Consider the following 20,696-nt stretch of genomic DNA (forward strand, 5'->3'; position numbering starts at 1 on the left):
AAAAATATCCATATTAAAATTACTCCTATGAAGGGCGGCAGCAGCACTCGTAAATTTTACTTTGTGTAATTTACAGAGCAGCGAATTGAATTCGAAATTTGCAATGGGGCTGCGATAACTGAATTGAAGTGTGGCAATGGCAAATAAACAATATTTAGCTGCGGCCTTTCACGCTAAATCAATCATAATCAATATTTAAATTGGTGAAATGGGGAATTTTTTGTTAGAAAGCGCACCAAAGCGACTGGAAATAATTTATTAGAGGAATATGGGTCTGAAATCCTGGGCAGAATAAACAACTACCAGGTGGAATTTTCTCTTTTTTTTCGCCTCCCTTTAATTTGACCGCCGTCAAACAGGAAAATGCACTTAGAGCAATTGATTGATTGATTGAGGGGGGGGATGGATTGATCACTATTAGCTAAAAACCAAGTGAAAGCGATGCTAATTCGTCTTGTGCTATTTCCGCAATTTTATGTGGTCTCTTCACCAAATGATCGCCGGTTATTTTTAAAACCTTTTTTGACATATTGACGTAATTCAATTGCAAAATGTTGTGAATGTCGGATGCAGAAGTCAGGGCAAAATCGCTAAAAAAAACTGCCACCATTTGTAGTTGGCCTCTCGGTGTGTTGCAAATGGCCAAAAGCCCCGTCGTTCGATGTTTATTTGGTCGCAGTTTAATTATTTTTACGCCCACCTGACTGTAGCCACGCCCTAAGCGGAAATTGCATAGTGTCGCTATCGCTGTTGCCGCCTTTTTGTTTTATTTTAATTGAATTTTGAAATATGTCCACGCCCGTCGCTTATTTTTTCGATTTACTTGTTTTTCCGTTTGTGTTTTTTTTTCAGCGCTTGTTTTTTCGCGTTTTCCCGTTTCATTCGTTGCACCAAAAATGCAATTAATTCGAGCACTTTTTGAATTGTTCCAATGACCCTTCTCCTCGGGTGTTATTTGTTGCCATTCCTGCAATAAATTCGCGACCCTTTAAAAATAAATCAAATGCATTAAGGGCTGAGTTTCGCCAGTCCCTGGCTCTCTGACAATTGTTAATTAAATCAGTTTTTCGGTTTTGCCAATTGAAATTGAATCCATTCACTTTTAAATTGCGTTAATTTCGCGCTTAAAACTTTATTCAAACGCCTGGGGGGCACGTGCCTTTTCCCTAATTTGTTGCATTTACCCGTTGATATGACCACTGGCTGTCGAAATGTTTTACAACATAATTCGGTCAGTTATGGAAAAATATTTTCGCATAATCTTTGGCCCTATACAATCTTTTTAAGCCGAGCTTTGGGGCAAATTGGGCCTGAGCTCAATTACATTCAATTGATGCCAGAAATGTGAAAGAACCGCAAAACGATTTAAGGCCCATTAGAGGTTCCGATAAATGCTGAATGCAATTTAAAAATAAACCAGAAAACATAATTGTTGACATCGCAACTTGTTGAGAGAGTTTCCCAGGGGCTAAGACCAAAAGCTATTCCAGAGTTTTTCCTAAAAAAAAAAGAACAGCTTAAACTATTTCCTTGGCAAGCCAAGTAAAAGCCGATTTAAGTTTCTCTCAAACTTTCTGCAGTTTATTGAATTTTTCCCCTTTGCCGAGCATACATTTGTGTTCATTTATTTAGACCACTTTTGTTGTGATGGATGCAAGCGTAAACTTTTCATGGCGAGTTTTGGTCAAGGCCCGCCAGGCGTATACGCAATATTGTTTCATTTAATGGAATATGCCCGTCCGGGCATAACTTTGTGCAGCAGTTGGCAAAACTAATTGTTAATTGAAACAAAAATCCCGAGCTGGAGCGGACAATTAAGGGGCCAAAAAGGAAAGGAATCGCCGCCAAACAAATGCCAACAATTAACTGCGGCAACAATAAAGCAAAAGGCGGAAGGCCGAAGGGTTGGGATGTTAGGAAACGGGTTGGTACACAAAAAGAAATTATCATATCTATATCATTCCAGATGACAAATGAATATAATTATTATTTTTATGTAAAAACGATATTTTCATAAATATATTATTTTAATAAAATAAGTTATATTTAGGTAGAATTTAATCTTTAGATCGAATATCAAATCCATACTTAAGTACATCTATTTCTGTTGTCACTTACAAAAACAGATACAGAAGTAGAAATTACTAAGACTTGATATAAATTTTAAAAAGTGTCTAAAAGTATGCACTACTAAAAGAAATATATTTTTGCATACTTCAAGACACCTTTATAAGTAATTTAAAAGACCTGGTTATTTCCTTGGAGCTCTAAAATAATAACTTTTGGAAGCAATAAAAATGTGTATTAAAGTATGCAATGAAAAAAGACATTTGCTGAAAATTTACTGTTGCATACTTTCAGGCACATATAACTGATTTAACAATCCTAGTGATATCTGAGGTACTCCAGAATAGTGTCTATACTATCCCAAGTACCCATATAGATATCGATATGGCTTTTTTATCTGTGCACTTACCGCTCATCACAATCACGACGAGGAGCAGCAGCCAGGCCACGCAGAGCGGCAGTGGATGGGCCATGGGCATGGTGACTCCGGCTGTGGCAATGACTGGGGCTATATGGCTATAACGATGACAGCGACGGGCGGCGACAGGAACAAGATGCGGAAATGCAGTAAGCCCCGCGCTGCAGCTTCAGACCTTGTTTTTGTTGTCTGTCTGGTGGGGCTGATGGGGCTGTTGGGTCCGCTGGGCTTGAAGGGTCTGAAGGGTCTGGGTAACTGGTCTCTCTCTCTCCGGTCCTGTGTCTCTAGGCTGGTAGCAATAACCAAGTTAGCAGCCTCATCATCAGCATGGGCGGCAGCAGCTCCAGCAACGTCATTATCGGCCCCCCCGGCTCTCTATTAACTTGGCCAATTGCCAGGCCAACTCCTCCTCCACCTCCACCTCCAACGCCTCCCCCGAAGGCAGACAAAAGCAACTTAGCCGCCGTTTGGCTTTTCTATTTGCCGCTTCTGTTTTATGCCGTCGTACACGAAATGTGGCCTGTAAAGAGCAGAACGGAGCAGAGCATTACGATCTGTTGGTTGGACTGACGCGAAAGTTATTGCAACTGACAAAGCTGGCTAAATGGAAAGGGGTCGGGAAAGGGGGTCTTGGGGCTCTTTTTGGGGGCTCAAGAAACCGCCTTTCCCCCAACCCCAAATGCACTCATTGGCAGACTCTCGAGCAGCTTTTTCTCCAGCCTCTTCTGCCACTGCAACAAAATCAAAAACGACAACGGAAATGAGCAAAATGATAATGGGGCATGCCGCCTGCATAATGATGGCGTTGCAGTGGGAGTACAGTGGATGGAAACTTGAAATACAAAGCTAAAATTGCATTTCCTAATAAGAAGCTATTTTATTTGCTTATTTTAATAGCAAAATAAAAATGTTTTTTGGAATATAAATAGTTGTATTATAAAAATTATTAAATTATTAATTATATTTCATATTATAGCTATGGATAGATGTGTACAAATTTAAAAAAAAGGCAAAGTATTGACCATATTTTTCTACGTTTATTAATATTTGTAGCTTACAATATATATTTTTAATCTTATTAAAAGCCAGAGATCTATAAACGCATATGGCACTTTATGACTCCAGGAGCCCCCGCCTTATCGCCAAAGTATTGACCTTTCCTCCCACTGTTCCTTCAGTCATAGGTACATTTTGGTTTTCATTTTTCGCCTACTTAAAATTTCGGCCAGGCCACGTGCTCAATCTCTGGCAGTAACTTGGGAATTTAATTTGCTAAATATAATTTTTTCGATTTTTTTTTTTGGTTCTGCTCCCCCAGACAGCCGACTGGCGGGGCTGGAAAGTTTAAACAGTAATTAACTTAATTGCCTGTCTGCCAGGCAGCTTAGTTGTGTCCCTCTCTGCTTAGTTTGTTTTATTAAAGTTGGGAGTAGACTGACGTCAGTACTATATATTGGTACTATACTATTTCAACGCACTATAATTATGGCCTGCCAGTGGATATGATCGATTCATCGGCATTAATGTCATAATAATGGCAGCAGGCACATTTATTACGCATACGCCGTGTGCACACGCCGTAATATGCGAGGGAAATTTCGATTTTTGCGCATTTGTTGTAGTAAGAATTTTTTCCGGCACTCGTTGCCATTATTTGTATGCTCGGGGAGCGGGAAATGAGGGGATTCATAATTCTAATGCATGGATATTATGTGCCATAGTCTGCACATGCAAATTACCGCTACACCGAACAGCCATATAGGGTCCTATATCATCCCGACCACTTCCAACTTTTCCCCCTCTTCCGCACTTATTGTTAGGAAACGGAAAGAAGGCAGCAAGGCAAAAAAAGCCATTTTTTGCTATTATTGTTAGCTATCGGTTGTGCAGAGAGCAAAATGTAAGGACCTTTGGTAACTAAAATTATAATTATATTATTTAAAATATTTATATCTATATATTTTTCATTTTTTCAATTTTTAGGATGGCTTAAATATATTTTTTAAGTACTAGGTAATTTGTAAATATTTTAAATTAATCAATATTTCTTTCTCTGCAGCAACGTGTGTGCTCACGCCATCCTACAGACATGCCAGACTTCAGACTTTGGAAAGCAATTTGCCACGCACTGTCAGTGAAGTTGAACGCAGTGGAACATTTCTAATTTTCAGCTACGAAAAATGTATACAATAAAAAGCGCTGGTCAACAAAAAAAAGAAAACAGTGGGCTACCAAAATTTACATAAACACACATATTCGCACAAACACTCTTTTGTAGGACTACATTCACAGATGTGCAATGTAAATTTTAACGTACAAAGATTTGCTTTTACTTTTACGTGTCTCGTGAAAGTATTTCCCTTCCTTCCGTTTCCATAATCATCAAAAATGCTTCGAGGCCAGGCTTTAAAATTACTAATGCAAATGAAAAGAAATGGCTGCTGAATAATTGATTCAGGTGAACTCCTTTCTTGGTTATTAAACAATAATATTGAAGGCTTTCTTGAATATTAATATTAATAAAATATTCAAATCCATACATATTATTGTAATATTAAAGTAACAGACTTATTCAAAGGCAGTTTAAATGCAACACACTTTAAACTAATTTAATAAAACCAAGGAAAGTTTAATCTTTCCACATTTTAAACTAATTGAATTTCTTGATAATATTCACCTTTTATTACTCACATTTTTTTAATGTCTGAATTTATAGACTGTTGCCTTGAAATATTTTTCCATCAATCAGGATATACTGACTCGATATCAATAGATATATTAAATTCACATCACACCAGTAATTAAAATTATATAATAATTAACAGGGTTAAAAGAAAGACCCAAAGGCACTCCAAAGCCGGGTAATATTTTGATCTTTGTACTGTTAACAGCTGAAAGTCTAAGGTCGTGAACTTAATCCATTGGATTACAAATCCCAACAAATCGTGCCTCATTTTTCTTTCCGTTTCCCTTATAATTACTCGCAAGCAGGCAAGCCGCCGAATAGCAGCAGAATCGTCTACAAAATGTATATAACATTATAAAGCAATTTGCAGTAAATCACCCAAAGCGACGCGCGTGTTTATAAATCACAAGAGGCTCGCTGGATTTTTCGGGGTTTTTTTGGGGCCCTTTTTTCTTGTAGGGCTTTCTGGTATCCTGCTGCTGAGGCAAACCAAAATCGAAATGAATAATTAATATGTCGCGCCTGCCGCAGACGAAGAACGTCTTCCATCACAAGAGAAGAAAGCAATTCCAGGCCAAAACCGAAACCAAAACAAAACAAAGTTGGTAGACCAACAAGGGGAGTTCCTCATGTGAGTCCCTGCGGCGTCTGGTCACAAAAAACCAGACTAGAACTGGGCCAAAGTCGTGATGGCAAAAAAAAAAAACGCTCGACGAGATTGACAAATTTGCCACAGCAAATGAAATGCTTGACTCGGCTACGACTGCTAAATTTTTCATTTATGACAATGTTTACGTAATTCGACAGCCAAAACAATTTCCCAGGCTCTAGCAAACCATACGCAAATGGGCGCTCATTTATTGTCATCCCTCCGGAAAGGAAAACACTTAGAAAAAGGGGAGGTGATGGTGGAAAACCCATTCCGCCCAGCGGTTGTCTGTTGTGTCTGTCCCGGAAAATTCAGGACACCGTGTGGCTGTTACGGGCTGCAGCAATGGCTTTTAAACCGTTTTAAATGGCCGGCGATTTGTTTGAATGTTGTGACATAAAACTGCAATCTATGGGCCCATTCCTCGAGGCAACCGAAGGTGAGCCAAAGGTGCCAGGGAAAATCTGTCTAAATAGCTCCATCGACCAGCAACAAGCCGATTCTGCAGTCCATTTGCTAAAGCATCCTGCTGAAAAGAACCTCAGGTTGGCTGGTGAGTCCCTCAATAATCAAAGATCCTGTGCAAATTGAGAGTAACAGCTTAAGGATTAAGTCTAAAGGAGACTTAAAATGCGGCAAGGCAGGGATTTTAAAGGCAGAACAAAAGGAGCAGAGACCACAAATACCAGGATACATATATTTGCCATGTTCTGTTTTGGTAAACGCTTAACACTAGATTTTCCCAGTGATAATATGTAAAATATGGTTATTACATCTATAGCTACTATAGCTCATGCCCATTGTTAGCATTTATTTTACATTTGTTGTAAGCGCAGTTACAAATTAAGGAAAAACCAATCACTTTTAGGTAATCACTGCAAAAACACGGCCTTACATAAAGGTCCCATTTCTGGACAACTCAAGACCTAATTTGCATGCTCGAGGAGTACAACATCCATCCATATCCCTCAGATAAAATCCTAGTTGGCCTAGGACGATTTCCCACTCGACTGGCTCGTTATCCCTCGTCAAACTTTATGATAATTATGCAAATTAAGCGCAGCTCCTAATTGAAATCGACAACAATGGGTTTCTTTCCATGACCTTAGCACCGGGTCGAGTCATTAGTCAAACCATTGCAATTGACAAGCAGTCGGTGACCCCCAAAAATGGGCGGGCAAATGTTGGAAATACGAGCACCAACAAACCGAAAAAAAATATGAGAAAATTATTGTTTTGTTTGTGGGACAGCGGCAGTGGCAGTGAAAGCCTTGCGCTTCACGGCATATTAAGCAAAATGAATAAATTACAATTGCAAATAGGCAATTTCCTACACTTCCTTCCTCTCGACATTTCACTGTACACACAATGCACACTGTTCTGCGGTGGCTGTCAACTTTTTGGGCGGTATTTCTGGTCTATATAACGTCTAATTTGCAATTTTGTTTAATTGTTTGTGGCTTTGGATTTTGACATGACGCCGCCGTTCAACCAACTCAACCAACCCAAACTCCCCAATATTTGGCCATGGCGTGCGGCTGGATCGTAACTGATTGTTTGTGCTTTGCGTTATTTGAGGTTTTTAGTTGGGGTCACCCAGGCGACCCACTTCCGCTCGAACTCATCCAACTGGCCGCACGTCTTGGCCAAATTATAATAAAAGGTTTCCATTGCGACCAGTCGAACATCGCGTCTGCCCTTCGAGTAATTAAACTTGGTAAAATAGACAATAGGATCGCTTGCTCAAATTATGGGTATTTTGAATTTGAAAGAGATAGTTCACAGTCAATTTCAATAGGAATTCATTAGCCCAAGCCGTAGGATAGCCTTGTGGGCTTTTGGTTCGTAGACGCCTTTGCGGTTGAAGGCCAAGTAAGAACCATATCCATTATGTGTAATTCAATACAGCTTAACGATGTAGCATTTACAATCTACCATAATAACCAAATTTGGCTCTGAGTAATTATCCAGTAATTACAAGTACTTATGTAGAAGTTGCAAGGGTCCTTCTTAAAGATTTGTAGCTTACAGATAAGTAAAGGAAATGTTGTATTGTTCCTTAACTTAACTTTTTAAAATAAATATTAAAAAAATAAGCTTAAAAATTGTAATCTAAAGTAAACATTTTGCTAAACTTGAGATATTTAACAATTGAATTAAAATTTTTGTTTTAATTACAGATGTTCCCTAGCCATTCATAACTTAAAGCTTCAACTTTGTGAATTTTAAATTTTGTATTTCTTAGTTTTATTTTTAATTTCAAAATAGTTTAAGCAAAATGCTTTAAATTAATTAAAACGTCCAAATTGATGTGCGTTTTAAATATTTTTTTCTTCTTTCTTAAATATTTGGACTACCCCATAGACAATTAATTGCCAATTAAATGTAACTTAAATTACGAGAAAAATGTAATGGACACAGTGCCACCAGAAAGTAATCAGCCCAGCCCTTGTACTCAATTTGGAAAAGTCCTTCGTGACTTTTGGCCGGCAATGAAGGGTAGTCGGGCGGAGTCTGAATGTCATTGTTTCTGCCATCCCATTTCCCCAGTGTTCACCAGTTTTCCCCATTTTCTTCCAGCAGGTCCTTACAAATTAGCTGTGCGAGTGCCTTGCACTTAGTTTTTGTCTGTGTACTTTTCAAAATTGGCTTTCACACGCCATTTGCATTTAATTGCCAAGTTGCAGATGGGAGCTGTGAGGAAAATTGGTTGGACATTCGAGCCATGTTGGCCTTGTTAACAAGCGCATTTGCCTAAAACTGCGTACACAGTGTGAGTGCGGATTTCATTTTGGCAAATCAAATATTATTGTTAATACCATTTTCGAACAAATGCAGTCTCCTGGGGGTCGCCAGTCGATAAGTGCCAATTTGGCCATAATGGGCATTAAAGAGAAGTGCGGCTTTAAGGCCAGCTGAAGACACTTAAACCGCCATCTATCCTCATCATCGTCGACGTCGTCATCCCGACAGTATTTATTGTCAATAAAGGCTTTGCAAACAACAAAATGCGACACAGAAAATATTGTAAGTGTGCAGTGAATGCCATCTGAATGTGTCTATATGCGATACATTTTGTTTGTATTTTCTAGATTGAATTGGAAAGTCACCATATACCCATTCCCTTACCCATTCCCTGTACGTATTTCGATCCCACTTCAATTGAAAATTGTCTGCGTGGCAAAAGTGAAATGCTTCAGCTTCTTCGGCCGAGAGTCGGAGAATCGAATCGGCGTCTCCTCTGGTGATTTGAGGTCCTCCAACCCGCTCCCCCAATACCATCTCCAGAATTCCCAAACTCTATGCCGATGCCATTGATGTTTTGCTGCGCACTCGAGTGTGTTTTCTTTAGTAATGGAATTTATTAATATTTCATTGTGTGGGCCCGTGAAAGTCGAAGGAGGCGAAATGGGACGACGACTGGTTTCCCAGCGCGTTTGTGGCTGACTTTAAGGAATGTCAACAATTGCCAGCACTTGGAATGCTTCTACCATCCATCCAAACCACTTTTCACTTCTTCACTTCCTTGGAAATGTTTGAAAAAAAAAGAAATACTTTCACTCCTCCGTTTAAGCACTTTCTGAGGTTTCCATTATGATTCGCAAAGTTTTGCCTACATAAAAGAAACATGTCAACAGAATTGGTCATTGATTTGGCATTCTTGAGTGTCAGATTAGGTTCTTGCCATGAAACATGAATAAGAAATTTAAGGATACAAGTAGAAATTGTGTTACATATTATTTAGGTATTAACAAACTATTTATTATAAAGCCCGTCTTTAATAATGTTTCATATCTGATAAATAAACAAAAATAATACTACATGCTGAATTTTACGTTTCAAAAAATAAGGTATGTTATAATATAATAATAATTATTTAAATCCTAAAAAATGGTAAGTCTTAAAATTAATAGGAGTTGATAAAAATGAAATTTTTTGGAGGAAATTCCATTTTAAAAATATTACTATTTGTATTTATTTTGTTTTTATAAATAATATGTTTTTTATTATTCGTGTGATAATATAATGGTTAAAGCTTGTTGAGAAAAAATTTTTTTAATAACCTAATATTTTCGTTTGTAAGATCTTAAGAGTTTTACTTGACAAAGTATTGATGTTGCGACAAAACAAGTAGGATGGGCTGCTATACAAAATTGTATAAATAATTTAGATTTAAAAGTATGTCATATTTCATTGCAATCCCTTGTGAAATTATCGATTTGAATAAGAATTGAAAGTGGCAATGCAAATTGCCATCGAAAGTGATTGTCCCATTATGGCCTGGTTATTTATCAATGTAAAATGGCAATTACTCAGGGAGGAGTGTGTGTTTACGGCTGATTTGCCTAATTGCTGCTGCCGAGGGACATTAACAATACATTTTCCGACTGACTGGCATTCTGGTATTCCAACATTCCGGCAACATGTACTCGAAAAAGCCTGGAAGCAATCTCCGTTCCGGAAACAGAGTTCTCTACTTTAAAAAATGCTCTGGTGTCGGCCTGATCTATGCATAATTCATGCAAGAGGAATGTGAGTGTGTGATGGCCAAAAACTTTCGCATTGCTGGCCAAGAAGAAATTCTTGTTGACCAACAAAGCGCATAATGCAACTTTCCAATGGAGAAACGCCTCTGCCACCACCCATAATCATTTCGAATTCCACAACAAACAGCAGAAATCAAATTTCAAAACTCGTAAGAAATCTTGCACGCCATGCACATATAGCCACTACTTTTCCCCACTACTTTCCCCCCCCCCCCATTTCCCCGGCACTTTCTCATCTTCTTACTGCCGTAAACTTTTCAGCCATGGAATACGAGTTTTTGGCACAACGCACACAAAAATGATATGAATGGCATGGTATGGGTTAGGGAAAAAGACGAAGATGTAGGGAAAAACTCTTGTGATTTCAGCAATCAGAGTTGAGGGGGCGTGGCCGCCGACGCCGCCCACCCGCCGAGCAGCTCGAGAACAATATGAAAATAATAAAAACAGTTACATAAATCAAAAATGATAAGGAAAAACAGTGCATAAAAAGTTGAGCATTGGGGAAAAAATTGAAGAAACGAGACTGCAACGTTTTTCCTTCTATGTTCTCACCCCATTCTTTTTTTTTCCAACTTTCCACAGGATTGTGATGCAAAACACAAAACAGAAAATCGAAAGTTGAGCTCCATCTAAGAAGGAAATCAACTTGAACAACAGGAAGCGTCTGTGTTGGCCTGGCCAAGTCCTTCCTCCCCAGGATCCCCCCTCTTTCAATCTCAGTCCTTCCGTCTCTCTTTCTGTCAAACGGCAAAGGTGAAAAATGCGTGTCAATTTTTTCCTATTTACACGAAAAGACCCTCCCCAAACGGAGAAGCATCTGCATTGACAAGTGCTGAATTATGGTGGCTGCACATTGCGCCAAATGGGGGTTACAAAGATAGTTGGCTCTATCTATAGGTTGAGTTGGCAAATACTTAAACAAAGCGAGTGTAAACAAAAATGTAAAAGGTAATAGATGAATACAGCGCTGACAAGCTTTATACCTTAAAGTGTGACTCAACTTTAAATTTATTTTACTATTAATATGGGAACCAAAATCTGAACTTCCAGATTTCATAGCTTGGGTTATCGGATTCCGATTTTGACGTGGGATACCTCTATGAATTTGTGATAGAATTCTCTAATATTCTACATTAAAAGTTTTTTTTTTGATGAGGATCAAAATTTTAACCCATTTTAATGTTCGATTTTTTCGTAATTCCAATGGCTTTCAGAATGGGGACCCAAAACTGCACTTCCAGATTCCATAACTTTAGTTATGGAAGTCCTATTTTGACGTGTGATACCTCTATGAACTTGTGTTTGAATTCTCAAATATTCTACATTAAAAGTTTTCTTTTTGACGAGGGTCCATATTTTAACCCATTTTTATGTTCGATTTTTCCGTAATTCCAGTGGCTTTCAGAATGGTGACCCAAAACTGCATTTCCAGATTTCATAACTTTTGTTATGGGAGTCCGATTTTGAAGTGTGATACCTCTATGAGTTTGTGGTGGAATTCTCTAATGATTTACATTTAAAGTTTTCTCTTGGACGAGGGTTTAAATTTTAACCCATTTTCATGTTCGATTTTTCCGTAATTCCAATGGGTTTCCGAATGGGGACCCAATACTGCACTTCCAGATATCATAGCTTTTGTTATGGGAGTCCGATTTTGAAGTGTGATACCTCTATGAGTTTGTGGTTGAATTCGCTTATATTCTACATTCAAAGTTTTCTTTTTGGGGACGGTCAAAAATTTAACCCATTTTCATGTTTGATTTTTCCGTAATTTCAATGGCTTTCAGAATGGGGACCCAAAACTGCACTTCTAAATTTCATAACTTAAGTTATTGGAGTCCGATTTTGACGTGTGATACCTCTATGAGTTTGTGGTTGACTTCTCTAATATTATACATTAAAAGTTTTCTTTTTGGGGAGGGTCAAAAATTTAACCCATTTTCATGTTCGATTTTTCCGTAATTCCAATGATGTCAGAATGGTGACCCAAAACTGCACTTCTAATTCTCATAACTTAACTTATTGGAGTCCGATTTTGACGTGTGATACCTCTTTGAGTTTGTGATTGAATTCTCTAATATTCTACATTAAAAGTTTTCTTTTTGGGGAGGGTCAAAAATTTAACCCATTTTCATGTTCGATTTTTCCGTAATTCCAATGATGTCAGAATGGTGACCCAAAACTGCACTTCTAATTCTCATAACTTAACTTATTGGAGTCCGATTTTGACGTGTGATACCTCTTTGAGTTTGTGGTTGAATTCTCTAATATTCCCAATTAAAAGTTTTCTTTTTAACGAGGATCAAAATTTTCACCCATTTTCATGTTCGATTTTTCCGTAATTCCAATGGATGTCAGAATGGGGACCCAAAACTGAACTTCTAAATTTCATAACCTTAGTTATTGGAGTCCGATTTTGACGTGTGATACCTCTATGAGTTTGTGGTTGAATTCTCTAATATTCTACATTTAAAGTTTTCTTTTTGGGGAGGTTCAAAAATTTAACCCATTTTCATGTTCAATTTTTCCGTAATTCCAATGGATGTCAGAATGGGGACCCAAAACTGAACTTCTAAATTTCATAACCTTAGTTATTGGAGTCCGATTTTGACGTGTGATACCTCTATGAGTTTGTGTTTGAATTCTCTAATATTCTACATTAAATGTTTCCTTTTTGGGAAGGGTCAAAAATTTAACCCATTTTCGTGTTCGATTTTTCCGTAATTCCAATGGCTGTCAGAATGGGGACCCAAAACTGAACTTCTAAATTTCATAACCTTAGTTATTGGAGTCCGATTTTGACGTGTGATACCTCTTTGAGTTTGTGATTGAATTCTCTAATATTCTACATTAAAAGATTTATTTTTGGGGAGGGTCAAAAATTTAACCCATTTCATGTTCGATTTTTCCGTAATTCCAATGGCTGTCAGAATGGGGACCCAAAACTGCACTTCTAACACTCATAACTTAAGTTATTGATACCTCTATGAGTTTGTGTTTTAATTCTCTTATGTTCTACATTAAGAGTTGTCTTTTTAGCGAGTGTTCAAATTTTAAACCATTTTCCTGTTTAATTTTTCGTAAATAGCCGAAAATGGGAACCTACAATTGCGACAGTACAAACTTCTGTAGTTTCGTCTAAACTAAGGGCATCCATGACTCACTGTCGTCTTTCCGCATTTTCTTATTTGGTTTATTGCAACACCATCTAGTCAACTGGGCGTGTCCCGGCATTATCATATCTGTCTCTATCTCTCCCCACTTGGCAATCGCTCTCGCTTAACTCTGATCGAAACTGCAATTGCGACTGCAACTGCAACTGTGGGTGTTGGCTTATTTATATGACACTGCAGTGGGGCAGGGATCAGCCCAGTGTATAACCCACTGATACCAAAAGGACGACCCACTGTGGTGGGTGATGGTGATTTGTTGTCCTGCCAGCTGACTGTGCATACAAAATTACAGACGACGCTGTCGACTTCACGAGAGCTGCTGGCAGTTAATGTGAAAAATGTGTTGAAAATCGCATTCATGCATAGATTTTTTTTCCTCCCCCTTTGGAGTAGAGATTTGTTGGCACCGCATCGCCCACTTGCCATATATTGATTTAGTTGCCCTTTGACCCTCCTTTTCGTTGGTCTGGTAAAACAAATCAAGTGGGGGCCAGGGTATAGTTGACTTAAAGCCGACACAAAGCTGCTATGAAATGCAATTAAGCCAACGCCTCCGAGTCGGTCTGTATGTGAATGCGAATCAGGTTCTGCGGCGTTCTCTAACTTGGCCACAGGCCACAAAGCCAACTTCCGACGATTCTGATTCGAGCCTGGATGAGTGGCTAACCGTTGGCCAAATATTTGCTTAGATCGTTGGGGGAGATGAGATGCCAGGTCGGGCCAGGACCGTACCGTCTCTTAATGGACCACATTAGGGGCAAAATACGAGCACATTTGCGGCATTCACAAAAAGGTAAACTAACGCCCACACATATGCCCACCCTCATAAATGTGCAATTTATGGACAATAATTGCCAATAAGAGCCACACAGCTGTCGTCGAGTCTCGAGTCTCCGCCGTATAATAAAACCCTCCAACTTCAGCCACTATATATATTCCGATTCTGAATCCGACTTCGTTTATGTGTGGCTTCTGCTTCCATTTGCATGACCGGATATATTGGGGCTCTTGCTCAATTTGCTCGAGAGTTAAATTGAAGCGGCAGACTCTGGATTTTTGGTATAATTCACCAGAGCGTTGGCCTTTGCTCTCTGACCCGACTTTAGTCTGATTTATGCTTGCAAACGGCCAATATTCGTAGTTCGTGGCCAAGAGAAATGTGTCTATTTAAATATGAAAATCAAATTTAAATAGCTAATATAATTATGGATGCACATTTGTTATCTAGCACCTCCTAAGCGCAAGTCAAATGATTTTAGATTAGTTTCGAATTACCAGCAATTATTTGCTAATCAAGTTCCTAAGCCAAAGTTAGAAAATTAAATCAAAATTAAAGTTTAGTTTGAGAAACGAATCGATTAAAAATTATATTTTTTCTCAATGTCATGTAATTTAGCTAGAACATTTATTTTATTTACAAAAAAGTAGTCAAAAAATACTTAAATTCTTTAAGGGTGTTTAACGTTATCATAAAAAAAATTTAACCCCACGACAAAAGAAAACATAACATTGAGAAATCGACCCTACAAAATGATCCTTTTAAGTGTAGCTACCAATTTCAATGTTTGATAAACCTTTAATTTAAATAAAAAGCTAATTAAATTTGTTAAATCAAAAATAATTGCATTGGAAATTAAAATGTTCAATGTATATTCAAGTGTAACGCCCCTTTAATTATTCCTTTAGATCCGCGTGCAATAATTGGCTTTAATTAAAGGCCAAATTCCGGCTGCAATTATTGACAAGCAATAAAGCGCCTGATTAAGTCACAATTTAATTAGCCTGATGCATGCTCTCCAGAGGAAAAACTTTATGATTTCCACGACCCGAAAGTGAGCTGTGCCAATTAATCTTTCGCGCAAATCGCGTGCATTTCCCTATTAATTTAATTTCTGTAGCCTACTTTTGCGGGTCAAAAGGGAAAGTTCGTCGGGCGTCCATTTAAATCAATCAAGTTCAGTCATCGTAGCAATTTGCCAATGGTTTATTTACGCGTGAATATATATACATATATGTTTATACTTTAAAAGGATGGCAATTGTATCTCTTCGCTAACCGCAAATGCAACTCCTTCGTGAATTCCGCTTTCTGTTTAATGGCTCAACCTCAAGCACGTCGAGCATTTGCAGTGGCTTTAATGGCAATTTAAAATGTCGGAAGGCCGCAAATTTCCGTTATTCATATAAAATGAAACGCAAATACGGTGCAAAGAGCGTTTGCACAGACACTCACCCTCGGCAAACAATGGGCATCGAGTGTGATGGTGAGTGCAAACGTGCCGCGAGGAAATTAATTTCCGACAGAAGTCACACAGAAAGGCATCGAGAGGCGCAGCCAGGATAATTAAGCCCACACACATTCGCACACACGCACACCCACAAACGTTCCCACGCATATCCTGGCCGCACGTCTGTTTGCCTCGAAGACGGCCACTCATGGAGAAAGGATCCGGAGAAAGGATGTCGGCCGCGAGCCATCCACACCAGAAATTGTAGCCGCTGACAGACGCCGGCCTCCCAACTCACGGTCCAAGGACCAAGGACCATGGAACTCAGACCACGGACAAAAAGGACACTGGCCAAAAGGACATCGGACATTGGACATTCGACCGAGGGCTGCCTGTGGCCGTGGGCTAACTTGGGCGCAGCTGTCATCGCGCTGCGATAAATTTTGGAGGCCAATGCCGGGCGGCGACATAAATCAGCCCAGAGATTTATGGCGATTTGCGCAAGTTGGCGTGCGCGATAAAGAGACCCGAAGAATGCGACCAAGGCGGCCTGATCCGGGAACGACTGTTGCTCTCCGGCTGACATCGCCAGCATAGTTCATAATGAGTAAAAGCCACAGGACTGGGCTATGAACTAAGGGATACCTCTTAAATGGAATAAATGAATCATCAAAAATATAGAATGATGGAACCATTCATATAAACATTAAAGAATAGAACAGCTTTTGAAATACTTTAACAAACAGTGCTGTGTTAAAAATCATATAAGGTATCAGTTGTTACACTGATAAAAAACTAATTAGTAAAATTAAATATATGCTTATTAAATCCAACAGTTCATACAACAAGGTTTTAATATAAAACATATTAAATAGCATCGTTTAATATTAAAATATTTGTATTATGAAAGTGGAACACTTAACTTAAAATGGAATATTAAATAGGTCAATTATTGAAATTTATTAAGATCCTTGAAATACTGAATAATAACTTAATAAGAAAAGTAATTATGCAGTAATTAAATCTGTAGGTTTAGGTATTCATTCTGAAGAAGATACGATGGGGACTTTACTGGATTATTTAACATCAACTTTTATTCCTTGATGACTTAATGTTCATCCATAAAATGAATGCCATCAAAAAAGATCAATACACATTAGTGCCCGAGAACCAATTGGTTAAGTGCTTAAGCAGTTCAAGGACTTGCCCACTATTAACGAAAATCCCTTTTCGTGAACTGTAGATGATACAATTAATTAACATCCTTGATGTCATCCCTTATAAACACCCCCACCCTGACAACTTACAGGGTATAAAGCTCGGTCAGACAGCGGTACAAAGGAGACACTAAGTTAACAAGGGACCGCCTATCTGTCCTGTGTCCTCATCCTCATCCTCCTCCACTTTCCATTTCCGCATTCCTTGTGATTATCACACTGGGACCCATTTCCCACAATATCAGCAAATTGAAAAGGGTAAGAATGTCCACTCCACTTACACAGGACCCCACTCCTCCCACAGATAGCATAGATATATAGATACAGATGGATGGGCACTGGGAGAACGATAAGATGACCGACTGTAGGCATGTGGATGTGGGTCAGCGGAGCGATGGACAAATTCATTAGGCGCCGGCTATCGTAAAAGCCGGCCCCAAAGCCGGCCAAATGTCTCAATTTACATTTCGAACATATTTTCATTAGCGCCCTGAAGATTTCGCCCCATTCCCGGCCGTCTCATTTCATTTAAAAAATAAACCCGCGGAAGAGAAGACGCGAATTCTTAATATTCCGGCCGTCGATGGCATTCTCATCTCGCATTCGCATTCGCCTTCGCTTCGGTGGCCAATATTAAAAATAAAGTCCATCACTTACAGTCGCCTTTTTATTTATGAGACCGCCCGTCGACGCTGCCGACTTTTTGCGTCTTTCCCGATGATATTCCGGCTTTGTAACCGCACTTGGCCCATTCTCCGGCCGGAATCATAAAAGTTAAGCGCCGGCCAGTGAGTTGCGAACACTGTACAGTGGGCACACAATAGGGACAGACGGTCGGTCGGCCAGTGAGTCAGTCAGTCAATGAGCAGCGCGAGATGAAAGTGAAAGTTAAGAGCCCTTTAAAACTTTCTTTCTTTCGTTTTTATGACTTATTGCGTTCTTGAAGGCGACGACCGCGTGCACTATCAGAAAAAATAGGTTGGTAATAAAGAACAAATCCTAAACATATTAGGTGGGTACATTTACTTTGGATTTTTTGTGTTTCTTATTTTCTTTAAAAGTCTTTTGATTAAGGTGAATTATTTTAAACGAATTGAATTTTTAGTAGGTTTATATTATATAAGGGAATATATTTCTAAGAATTATGAAAATGATATTATTCAAAAAAATATTTGAAAGTACTACAAAATTAAATATCTGAAAACATGCAATAACAACACACATTCGAGTTTTTAGAACATCTAAATTCGATTAAAAAATTAAAAAATAAATTTTTTCTTCATTTTTCTTAAAATATGTATTAAACTAAAATAGTCAGGTTCTTCAAGGTGCTCACTCCAAAACCTTTATAAATGTTCATACACTTTTTATAAAGTTGTATATTATTATAGTTTTTACAGAAGTGTAGAAACTGCCAGCCAGAACAACGAGATCCGGAGTCTGAGCTTTTAATATTATTCTTGCTGCAGTTGTAGTTTGTTGCTGTTGCTATTCTAGCTGTGCCAGGGCATAAATATAAATAGCAACTTAAAATTTGCCAACCCCCGTCACCGCCACACGGAGCGTATGAGTAATGCGAATCGAAAGAAGCCCGTCAGGTGGGGTTTTCCCTCCAAAACCAAAACTCCCCGTCCCCTGGAAAAACATCCCCCACAAAACTTTAGCATACAGATGGGAAATGAATGAGAATCGGGACGACAGCGGTGTCCCCTTGCCGAAGTGCTGCACATCCTGCGAAGGATAAACAACATTCAAGGCAAATACATTCATAACTACCCCGGCTAAGAACAACATAAATGTTGATATGTGTCACATTATGCCATTCCGTACCAGAAGGAGCTGGAGATCCAGTTGCCCGCGGCCAGGTTCCGCGGTCTTATCCCAAACATGGCCATAAATCTTGGGCAGAGCCATGAGGATATCTTGGTACAATATTTGCTGACATGACAACCGAAAAACATACTCTCGGCATACAGAAGGTGATAATGACAGTTTAGGCATTCATTACACGTGTTGCTGATAAGGCGGAGGACCGCCAGGTGGGTGGGGTGCCAATTTCGAAGGACCTCCAAGGACCACCCACACTCACAAACAAGGACGAGAACACGACCAACAACAAGGAGAATAACATTGACATGACGCCGCTGATAAAAGTCAACAATATAAATTAATAAAGCTGGCAGGCGCGAGCGGCGAGAGGCCCCCAGGGTGCCTGTTCAATGTCCTGCGTGTTTGCCATAATAATGTGTTTCATTCGAATCAACAAGCCAAGACAGGACCTTGCTGTTTATATATATATATATGTATATTCATAAATTTTAAAATATGCACATTATGGCCAAGAAATAAGCTGATATTTATGCTAATGAACTGACGACAGTGGCCCCTGGACGAGGCCATTCATTTTCCCACCGTCTTCCAGGCAAAGCAATTACTATAATTGCTCACTCACCCAGGGACCTCTGAAGATGAAGAAAACCTACTCACATCAATATTCATTTAATTCACATGCAGCAAATTTCTTTTTGTTTGACTTCCACAAAGGGCATTTTATCTTTGGGGCATGGCAAGGGGGGTGTCAAAGTTTTTCCCATCAAATCAGATATCAAAGCAACACGTGTTACAACACAAATACAGACAGCAAGATCATCAAAGAACTCAGTTAATGAGACCAAGATGTTACTACCTTCGACCCAGGAATGTAATTAAAATTTTTAGAATATATTGCACACGCGTTGGATATTTATTCATTATTACTACTCATGATTATTATTACAAAAAACCCACAATTGCAAAGTGTGCATCGTTCAATGGTAGAAGCTAAGACTTTAGGCTTATGAAAATAACCCAAATTTACCACATATTTGTTTATTAAATAACTGGTAATTCAAGAAATATATTTAAATATTTTAGTTGTCAAACAATAAATAAGAAAACAATATTATTTCTTATATTTCATTAAAAATTACATGGATCTTTGAGAAAAATACATAATTCAATTAAACAAAAATCAAAGAAAGCTGTAAAATTTCCAATTTATTTATTTATTTTTCAATTTAATCAAAGTCTACACTGGATGAGGCCAAAATGTTGCCAGGAATGTAATTAAAATTCGCCTTAATGCATGACACACTGGCTAAAATCAATATTTGATTTGATTGAGCCAACAACTCCACTCGAGAGGCTGGCAATCATTTGTTGATTGCGGACAGAAGAATCAACAGGAAGCGGAAAACTCGGAAAAGCTCGTGAAAACTCTGCAGGCTGGAGCAGAACAAATCAGCGGAAAGTAAACTTCATTAACATTTCAATATTTCGCCCCTTGCAAATCAGTTTGCTGATTTTTTACATTATTTATTCAGATTTTGTGCCTCATGCTGTCATTGCTCTTTATGTTTTCGGGTTCACCAATTCCAGTTCCAATTTTGCTCACTTCACGTTGGCGCATTCATTAGGTGAATGACTTCAGTCTACATAAATTGTACACGTGCCACGCCCCCATTGCCGGGGCAAAAAAAAAAATACAGAAAGTCTGGGCCAAATACAAAGGAATTCCAATTTCGATACCCACGAACTGCTAAACGAAAAATCTTGCGCATTTGGCGTAAAATTCATCAGTAGCTAACTACTCAAGGGCAAAAGGACTAAGGATATAGGCAGCAGCTCAAGTTGAAACAATGCCAATTTGGGCCGATAATTTTCGAAGATA

The 20,696-nt window shown here is 38.7% G+C and overlaps 1 protein-coding gene across 2 annotated transcripts in view; it reads right to left on the reverse strand.

Moving 5' to 3' along the window:
- dpr6 (defective proboscis extension response 6) overlaps positions 1 to 20,696 on the reverse strand; it is a 111,441-nt gene that overhangs the window by 73,707 nt on the left and 17,038 nt on the right. For both annotated transcript variants that reach the window (XM_017079575.4, XM_017079576.4), the window contains exon 2: positions 2,477 to 3,005. In XM_017079575.4, the coding sequence (XP_016935064.3) occupies positions 2,477 to 2,546 (70 nt within the window). In that variant the 5' untranslated portion in view covers positions 2,547 to 3,005. The remainder of the gene's footprint in view (positions 1 to 2,476; positions 3,006 to 20,696) is intronic.

This window comes from Drosophila suzukii, chromosome 3 (assembly GCF_043229965.1).
Source record: "Drosophila suzukii chromosome 3, CBGP_Dsuzu_IsoJpt1.0, whole genome shotgun sequence".
Taxonomy (NCBI): Eukaryota; Metazoa; Arthropoda; class Insecta; order Diptera; family Drosophilidae; genus Drosophila; species Drosophila suzukii.